General features: G+C 44.5%; 1 protein-coding gene across 1 annotated transcript; it reads left to right on the top strand.

Moving 5' to 3' along the window:
- Window positions 1–306: 306 nt before the first annotated feature.
- LOC134228004 (secreted protein C-like) lies at window positions 307–891 on the top strand (the record flags this gene model as incomplete). The annotated part of the gene is made up of 1 exon (XM_062709759.1): window positions 307–891. A coding segment is annotated over one exon (585 nt), but the record flags the coding sequence as incomplete, so codon positions are not given.
- Between the last annotated feature and the right edge of the window lie 9401 nt (window positions 892–10292).

Below are 10292 nucleotides of genomic sequence, written 5' to 3'. Positions count from 1 at the left end.
CGAATAACAATTTTTGACGGAAAGGGTCAATTGACAATATTATCAATTCAGTAGAAAACCGAATGAGCCGCCAGGGAAGGTGGATTTTTCTCACAATCTATAAGATAAATCTAATTTCGGATAATTACCAAATGAAAACAGCGCACCACTTCTGAAGTCAGGTTTAACATATGGATTGCGAGAAAAATCCAGCTTCATTAGCGGCTATAATTCGGAAGTTTCCTCCAGGAATTCCTGCGGAGGTTCCTACACTAATTCCTCCGGAAGATCCTCCACTAATTCCTCCGGAAGTTCCTCCAGAATTCCTCCGGAAGTTCCTCCAGGAATTCCTCCGGAAGTTCCTCCGGGAATTCCTCCGGAAGTTCCTCCGGAAGTTCCTCCGGGAATTCCTCCGGAAGTTCCTCCGGAAGTTCCTCCGGAAGTTCCTCCGGAAGTTCCTCCGGAAGTTCCTCCGGAAGTTCCTCCGGAAGTTCCTCCGGAAGTTCCTCCGGAAGTTCCTCCGCACGTTCCTCCGGAAGTTCCTCCGGAAGTTCCTCCGGAAGTTCCTCCGGAAGTTCCTCCGGAAGTTCCTCCGGAAGTTCCTCCGGAAGTTCCTCCGGAAGTTCCTCCGGAAGTTCCTCCGGAAGTTCCTCCGGAAGTTCCTCCGAAAGTTCCTCCGGAAGTTCCTCCGGAAGTTCCTCCGGAAGTTCCTCCGGAAGTTCCTCCGGAAGTTCCTCCGGAAGTTCCTCCGGAAGTTCCTCCGGAAGTTCCTCCGGAAGTTCCTCCGCAAGTTCCGCCGCAAGTTCCTCCGGAAGTTCCTCCGGAAGTTCCTCCGGAAGTTCCTCCGGAAGTTCCTCCGGAAGTTCCTCCGGAAGTTCCTCCGGAAGTTCCTCCGGAAGTTCCTCCGGAAGTTCCTCCGGGAATTCCTCCGGAAGTTCCTCCGGGAATTCCTCCGGAAGTTCCTCCGGGATTCCTCCGGAAGTTCCTCCGGGATTCCTCCGGAAGTTCCTCCGTGAATTCCTCCGGAAGTTCCTCCGGGAATTCCTCCGGAAGTTCCTCCGGGAATTCCTCCGGAAGTTCCTCCGGGAATTCCTCCGGAAGTTCCTCCGGAAGTTCCTCCGGAGGTTCCTCCGGAGGTTCCTCCGGGAATTCCTCCGGAAGTTCCTCCGGGAATTCCTCCGGAAGTTCCTCCAGGAATTCCTCCGGAAGTTCCTCCGGAATTCCTCCGGAAGTTCCTCCGAATTCCTCCGGAAGTTCCTCCGAATTCCTCCGGAAGTTCCTCCGGGAATTCCTCCGGAAGTTCCTCCGGGAATTCCTCCGGAAGTTCCTCCGGGAATTCCTCCGGAAGTTCCTCCGGGAATTCCTCCGGAAGTTCCTCCGGGAATTCCTCCGGAAGTTCCTCCGGGAATTCCTCCGGAAGTTCCTTCGGGAATTCCTCCGGAAGTTCCTTCGGGAATTCCTCCGGAAGTTCCTTCGGGAATTCCTCCGGAAGTTCCTCCGGAAGTTCCTCCGGGAATTCCTCCGGAAGTTCCTCCGGGAATTCCTCCGGAAGTTCCTCCGGGAATTCCTCCGGAAGTTCCTCCGGAAGTTCCTCCGGAAGTTCCTCCGGGAATTCCTCCGGAAGTTCCTCCGAAAATTTCTCCGGAAGTTCCTCCGGGAATTCCTCCGGAAGTTCCTCCAGGAATTCCTCCGGAAGTTCCTCCGAATTCCTCCGGAATTCCTCCGGAAGTTCCTCCAGGAATTCCTCCGGAAGTTCCTCCAGGAATTCCTCCGAAGTTCCTCCAGGAATTCCTCCGGAAGTTCCTCCAGGAATTCCTCCGGAAGTTCCTCCAGGAATTCCTCCGGAAGTTCCTCCAGGAATTCCTCCGGAAGTTCCTCCAGGAATTCCTCCGGAAGTTCCTCCAGGAATTCCTCCGGAAGTTCCTCCAGGAATTCCTCCGGAAGTTCCTCCAGGAATTCCTCCGGAAGTTCCTCCAGGAATTCCTCCGGAAGTTCCTCCAGGAATTCCTCCGGAAGTTCCTCCAGGAATTCCTCCGGAAGTTCCTCCAGGAATTCCTCCGGAAGTTCCTCCAGGAATTCCTCCGGAAGTTCCTCCAGGAATTCCTCCGGAAGTTCCTCCAGGAATTCCTCCGGAAGTTCCTCCAGGAATTCCTCCGGAACTTCCTCCAGGAATTCCTCCGCAAGTTCCTCCAGGAATTCCTCCGGAAGTTCCTCCAGGAATTCCTCCGGAAGTTCCTCCAGGAATTCCTCCGGAAGTTCCTCCAGGAATTCCTCCGGAAGTTCCTCCAGGAATTCCTCCGGAAGTTCCTCCAGGAATTCCTTCGGAAGTTCCTCCAGGAATTCCTCCGGAAGTTCCTCCAGGAATTCCTCCGGAAGTTCCTCCAGGAATTCCTCCGGAAGTTCCTCCAGGAATTCCTCCGGAAGTTCCTCCAGGAATTCCTCCGGAAGTTTCTCCAGGAATTCCTCCGGAAGTTCCTCCAGGAATTCCTCCGGAAGTTCCTCCAGGAATTCCTCCGGAAGTTCCTCCAGGAATTCCTCCGGAAGTTCCTCCAGGAATTCCTCCGGAAGTTCCTCCAGGAATTCCTCCGGAAGTTCCTCCAGGAATTCCTCCGGAAGTTCCTCCAGGAATTCCTCAGGAAGTTCCTCCAGGAATTCCTCAGGAAGTTCCTCCAGGAATTCCTCCGGAAGTTTCTCCAGGAATTCCTCCGGAAGTTCCTCCAGAAATTCCTCCGGAAGTTCCTCCAGGAATTCCTCCGGAAGTTGGAATGTTGTTCAATAAATCACCGAGAAGTCCTGTAACTTCCTAAATAATAACTCATAGTATTTCTCCTGAAATTGTCTCTGAAGTTCCTCATAAAACTCCTCCAAGAACCTTTTATGAATTACTTCGCAAACTCTACATAAATTACCACGAAGGCTCTTCAGATATTTCTTCTGAATTCCTTCTGAAATTCAGAAAATTGTCCAGGAATTCTTGAAGAACTTCTAATGGAAATTAGATTGTGAAATCTAGATCTTAAAAATCTTACGCGCATTCCTCTGGGAAAACTTCCAGAAATTCCTACCCCAAAAATTTCTCCAGGGATTCTCCTGGAAGGTCGTTTACAAATAAATTATTCGGGAAATTAGTTCTCCGAAAATTTGTTAAGGTATTCTTCCCAATTTTTCTCCAAGAACTCCTTCACAAATTCCTTGAAGAGTCTTCCAGGCAATTCCCACGGAAACTTTTCCAGATTTTCTCCAAGAATTCGCCCAGAAGCCCTAACGCGGTATTCCCTTGAATACTCCTCTGAAACACCATGATACTCCGAAAATTCTCCCGCTTCTTCTTCAGACTTCTTTGGAAATTCTCTCAGAATTCTCTCAAAATATCTACAAGAATATCCGCGGAAATTCCTTCAAGAACTCTTCCAGAAATATCTCGACATGCTCTCCTGGAAATTTCTCTAGAGAATTCTCCAAGGAATTGCTCCGGGAATTCCTCTGAATAATTTACGATGGAATTTTGTGGGAATATACAAAGAAGTTCTTAAAAGATTTTGATGATTTTGCAAAGGAATTCCTGATTTGAAACTGAATTTCGTGTGGATTTACAAATTGGAATTACAGAGAAACCTCCCAACGAATTCCTAAGCATTGTAAAAAAAGATTGTCGAGTTTCCAAATAATTTTTAAATGAAGTTCTGAAATATTTTCAGACTGAAATGCCGAAGAAGTTCGACACCCAAAAACAATTCTGACAATTATTGTATAAAATCTTGGCATATACAATTCTGTAAGCTTTTTATACAGATATTGTATTAAAATAATACAAATCTGTTAGATTTCAATACAACAATTGCTTAAAAATCTTCCGAAATTCTATATGCCCAATTATCATACAGAGTCTGTAAGGATCAGCAGAACTGTATTAAAATATGCCATCCGCTGGTTGGGTGTAGGAGCAATTCCTTGAATTCCTGTAGAACATTTCCCTTATTTTTCTGAATAATTAAATATCAGGTGCATTTTGTTTGAACAAATATTGTTTTGTTTGACCGAGCATACTTTGTATAACAAAGTATCTAGTGGTTCCCCAATATGCCATCGGCGTGGTAAAAAATATTCGTCAGCGTGGTCAATTTCCTGGAGGAGCTCATAAAGGAATTTACAAAAAATCTTCAAACGATTAAGAAGTTATGACGGGATTTCCAAAAAAAATCCAAATAAATATTCAGATACAACGTGAGCATGTTTTGGTCAATTTTCGATTCCTCAGAGTGTATAACTGCCGATATACATTTTTGAAAGTTTGTGTGAATCGAGGACAATCGCCATATCCCTCCGCTTAAACTGTCCACGTGGCAACTGGTATTTGAAACTGCCTGAAATGTTTTAATCGATTAGTCACTCAACTGATTAACCTTTCCAATATATTTCTTACTGCTGACACCAAATTATCAATGAAAATTACTGGTGCCTCGTCATTACCAGGACTGTGGCTCTACTAGGGTCAGCCTTCGGTGACAATCACGATGAAACTCGTTATTCGAGATCTTGTTGTGGGGCCGCCAATAATTTCTTTTTAAAACAATTTTCATAATATCTACTTATTTGAATTAATTAAATAATCAGCTGCAAAAATATATTTTTAATTATACTTATATCTTTATCTGGAAATTAATGTAAAGCAGAGTCAGAGTAAAGTTGTGCGTTGAAATCGTGCGCGATGATTTCGGACGGTGCGGCTGCAAAAGCAAGTGATCCTTCAGAGGTCCGTTCCGATGGCTCTTTTTACGACAGAGTACACTTTAAAAGTTAAAAAAATAAGTGCGTCACGAAAAATGACGGAATCAAACAAAACATTCCGTATATAGTTTTGATGTAATTTTTTTTATAAAAACGTTTATTTAGTACATCTTATTCTAGTGGCGATGTAATCAATGTGATGCATTGATATTATTATGAAATATTTTGCATAATTTCATGCTATTTGTTACTGCAATAATAATAATTTTCGTAATGGTTTCTATCTAGCTAGAGTAATTGTGGCACAAATTTGGCCGTACTTATTTTAACGGGATGATGATACAGTTAGTGCCTAATACTGAAAATAATTAAATGAAATTATTTTTTCCATCTTTCTAAGTCATATTCTGATATGTTTTTACTTATTAGGCAAATATCAAATTTGAACACCAGCCTGTAATCATAACAACTCCACAGAATCCAAACAAACTACACGCATCCACTTATTATACGTTGCAAAATTTCAAACGCTCATTACGCATTGGCTACCCGCATAAATTGCCAATTCGAGCCATGTCCCGGTAATCATCGCCGCGACCGATGGCGCTGTTGTCCTGCAATATCCATCCACAACAGCGACCGACCGACGGCACACAACCGGTCGAGCAACACCATTATTAGGCACGCTTATTTTCCAGTTTTTCACCAAGTGAAACCGGGAGCGTCACTACCGACTCCCGCGTATGCAACCCCCGTCTGCCTAAGCAGCCGAATAAAAAAAATGAGATCCACTATTTATTAAAAAGCGAAACCACATTTTCGGATAGCCCCATCCTGCACGACAGGACTCTCGGAAACAGGTTCGATCGTCCACCGCTGAAAGTGTTTGCACTCGCTGCTGGCTGGTCGCGGAAAGTCGTACACGTGGTCGGTCCCATGAGCTGCAGTAATTCGCGGGTAATTGATCAATTGATGCGTTTTTTAGGGGCCGGGCACACAGGACGACGCACAGTGGACGATGGCTGTCTCAAATTTGCTATTTTCTGTAGTGATAGGGTAGATCAACAGAAGATCTGACAGACAAAGCCTAGGAGTAAAAGTCACATTGATGTGGCTTTTCATTGGGATGAAAATCTTTCTGGAAAATTGATTTAGGATTTACATTACATAGCATATTATCTACATGATGTTGTCGTATTGCATTGTAAATATTTAATAATCATATTTACGCACGAGATTTGTCTTGGTGTTTCATTGGAATGTTTTTCATATCAATTTAGAATCGCTTCCTCCAAAGCATTAGAGCTTAGACGACCCGCTAGTTCGGGAAAAATAGCCCAAACATTAATGGAATTAAAAAGAGAAGATTGTTCGACTTTGACAAACATTTGCATACCAAAATTTTGTAAACTTCATACAAAAAGTGTTACGAGGGACTGCCGATCAAACATACTGAATCTGAATTTCTGAATTTTCTACCAACAAAGTGTACGCATTGGTTCGCAGTTTGTCACTGTGCAAACGCGATGCATCATAATCGTGGCCCAGCGTATCACATCACGGTCATGCATCGCACATCATCGTCGTCCTCGGTCAGGATCGGGATGAATTAATGAAAGCGAGGTGCCTTCCCAGAAAATACTTTGACGCGCGGAACGTCGTACCGTAAAATTATTGTCCCTTTCGATACGATCGGGTTCTGCCGCTAAATTTGCGGGTACGGTTGGATGTCCAGCCGTCCAGCATGCTGCCACCGAATGCCTTTACCTACCTGCCTGCGACCGGTTGCAATTTTGGGGCTGTTTTTTCGGATACTTGTTTTTGAGTTTCGGCGGAGTGTTTTCTTTTGATGGTGGCAAAAGAATATCGGACGAGGGCCACAATTTTGATGGCAAAAAATGAGGAAATTCAAAAGTGAGAGCTACGGCGACCGTCATCGTTTCAGACGCTCGAAGCTGACGTAATAAGCAGGCTACATAGAAGGACCCAAGCCATTCAGATGTTTCAGATGCATTAGTGGCGTTCTTTAGACGGGCGGATTGCAATTATGTGTTTTTTTTTATCATTCTCTACTTATGCAAAGAGGAAGTTGAGCGTAATTATAGACTGGGTCGGGTATACTTTGATCAATATTGATCAATGAAGTTACATCATGCTGATAGTATTTTCAGAATTATATAAATTACTTGTTTTATAAATGTAGCCTGTTTTCAAAGAAATGTTAAATTTTTGAGATGAAATAGGGTCGTTTGTCTTTCCTGTGATACCATAACTACTGACAAACAGCTTTATATTCGAAATCGAAAAACTGAAGTTTCCGCTTACAAATAAAAACTTTTCGTACATAGGTTTTAATTGCTCAACACTTTTAATTACACACCAACAGTCATTAAGCTTCTTTTTACAGTAACATTCGGTGGATAATTAGAGACTGCTGCTGAAACTTCCCATAACTCTAAACACGGCGGAAATCCCTTTTTGCCCGCAAACTTTGAGTGCGAAAATAACTAAGCCATGTACCACAAAACAGTTTCAAACGTTGGCAAAATCATCAACGCCCGAAAAAAAAAATCAGATTAAAAGTTTGCACTGTACTTCCTTCCCACATATGTGTTTGCAGTGAATTGCTGAATGGCGATGCTGTGAAACACCCAGTCATTAGTGATTGCACCCGTCGGCGACTGCCCAGAAAAATGGAACCGCAAGTCCTTTTCGCAACTTACTGTACAGGGGAGGATTTCACGTGCACGGAGGGTTGCGTTGATGACCGGAACACCGAGCAAACGGTGGAATGTTTTAAAATGCATAACAAAACGGGCAACATCTGGTGCGGGGTTGTGTAACCGCAAAGTTGACACATATTCAATTAAGTTTTTTTTCTGTGTCGTTGATGAATATTGGTGGAAGGGTGGGGTTTACCGTAATTATGATTGCTGTAAACTTGTGCGTTTACCTCTGGACCAATTAGATATTTATTTTATTTGATTTTCTCTTAGATTTGAGCAAAAATCTGGATACCTAGAATCTTTTTATCAAATTTTTCTCAGATTTTGTTTCAGTTTATTCACTTAGTATGCCCGACCAATGTCCAGTCCATTATTGATTATATTGCTGCTTTTGGTAGCATAGACCAAACAAAGCCTTAACCGTAGAAATGGCACAAGGCTTTGACGAGGTATTTATTGCGAGCGTTATGATGACTACATACAACAACATCGAGGCCATTACAAGCTTACGAAAGTTTCTCATGTATAAACATACACAAATTTTCGTCCCCACCGGTCACTTCCGAACCGACCAAGTACTTGCATGTGACCTACTGGTCTGTTGACACCGTGTCCGAACTGCGGAACCCTTTTTCGCCGGGGCCAGGCACACGCGATGAGCTCGTGTGGTGTAAAAACCGGATGTGGTATTGGAAGTGGTAAAATATGGCAACATCACCGCTGGCTGCTGGCTGCAGTCGTCGTCGTCGTCATCGTCGTCGTAGAGTGCTTGTAGTCCTGGGGTCGTAGATACAGCTTGAAGGTAGGTTAGTGTCGTTTTTGTAGGGCGCTCCATAATGCACACAAAAACCGGGTGGTCTCCGGTTACGTTTCATTAAGCCAGCAGCAACCGCCACCGCCATCATGCCGAGCCAAGTCGAGTGCCACGGAATTGAATTTCAACAACATCATGAGAGCATACGCTCATTTCGGGAGGTTTGTGTGCATTTTTTCGCCGATGCGAAGTTACTGAGATTCGCCGGCGTGGTTAGGAAATTGTTTTGAAGGGGTTCAATGAGTTTGGAAAAAACGGGTATATCAATACAAAGCGGGCAGCGGGACTATTTCCAAGGGATCGGCGATGCCTCCCCAGGCCAACTGCGATTTGTGGTGCCTGCCTAAGATGTGGTGGGGTTTGACAGGGGGCTCTGTTAAACTTCTATAAAAAGCTGCATGTATCCGCAAGCAGGCTCCACCAAAACGACCGTGTGCCGCTCAAAACGCAACAGCACAAGTCCTGGTGTCAGGTGGGACGCTAAACGGACCTGACACGACGACCCCCCGACGAGACAGGAGGTTTGTGCAGGCCCAATAAGCCGCCTGTAAAACCACACATTACGAACGAAATAAGAGATAATACGATTCGATATAATCGGAAAAGACCCAAGCCATGAATAAAGGATAACGATTGGAAACTTGGAGCATGGGACTGCAATTCGCAAGGTTTTGCAGGTTGCGACAGGATAATCTACGATGAATTACATCCGCGCAACTTCGACGTCGTGGTGCTGCAGAAATTGAGCATCGAAGGTAATGGTCATGACCACTGTAGTTTTGGATTCCGACATCCAGCAGGGTTCAAGGGATCGCATTTCGCTAGCTGGCCACTCCGATAGTGGCAAGGATAGCCATCCCGGTCCATTCCACCACAGCAAATGCTTCTTGATGTCGACCGTATCAACGCCACGGGAGAGAGGATCAGCTGGGTTGGAAGCACCGTTCCAATGGCAGTTTTGTGTAGTCTCTTGGATCATAGCCACTCGATTTGCTACAAACGTTTTCCAGCGACACGCTGGGGACCCCAACCACGAATTTGTCCACAGGAAAACTTCAGCGGACTTCGGTATAGATTTATCAACTTTCTTGAAGAGGTTGGACGGTAATACTGCACCACACAGCTCCAGACGTGCGATGGTTTGTGGTTTGGCCAATGGAGCAACTTTGGACTTGGATGTTTGCAGCTGAACACGAATAACTCCGGCGGATTCTGATCTCCGTATGCCTTCTGCGATGCATCGGAGAAAATACGGAATTGGATTGAGGTTGCGTTGGCCACAAACACACAGCCGGAAAGGTGGAGGGTGGCGATGGTATCAATAGTACCGCGGTATTGTCGTATCGTATATGCGGATATAGCCAGCATGGGTTAACCGCCAGGAGTTTGTACGGCGAAAGACATCCAACGCGGCCAAGGTCGACCAATCAACTCCAGATTGGATTTTACTGACTCAACTAGGTCCAGCAGTGCTTTCTGATCGGAAGAATTCTCGAAGGAACCCGCTTAGAAATTCCCAAAAAAAATTTCTTAGGAATCCCTGGATAAATTTTCGGATATACTCCAGGAAGAATCCCCACAGGAACTCAAGGTGAAATTTTTAGATGAATTCCTGAAGAAATTTTTGAATGCTTTCATGGAGTAACTCTTGGAGGAGTTTTCGGATGACTTATCGGAGGAACTCCTGGAGGCTTTCCCAAATGATGTTCCATCAGAAGAACTCCTGGATTAGTTCTCAGAGTAATACCTCCTGGAAGAACTCCTGAAGAAATTTTTGGATGAATTTCTGGAGGAACTTGTGGATATACTTCTTTAGGAATTCCTAATGGAATTTTCAGACAAATTCCTTGAAGATTTCCTGGATAAATTTTTGGATAAATTGGATAAATGGATAAATTTATCTGGATAATTGTTTGGATGAATTTCTGAAGAAACTCAGGAGGTATTTCTGGATGATTTTCTGGATGATTTTCTTGAGGAACTTCCAAGAAAACTTCCTCTTGGAATCCCTCCGTGTTGTAACCGTTTGGTTACAAATTGTTGAT

The sequence above is a fragment of the Armigeres subalbatus genome, chromosome 3, assembly GCF_024139115.2.
Source record: "Armigeres subalbatus isolate Guangzhou_Male chromosome 3, GZ_Asu_2, whole genome shotgun sequence".
In the NCBI taxonomy this organism is placed as follows: Eukaryota; Metazoa; Arthropoda; class Insecta; order Diptera; family Culicidae; genus Armigeres; species Armigeres subalbatus.
This window is presented reverse-complemented; position numbering and strand designations above follow the sequence as displayed.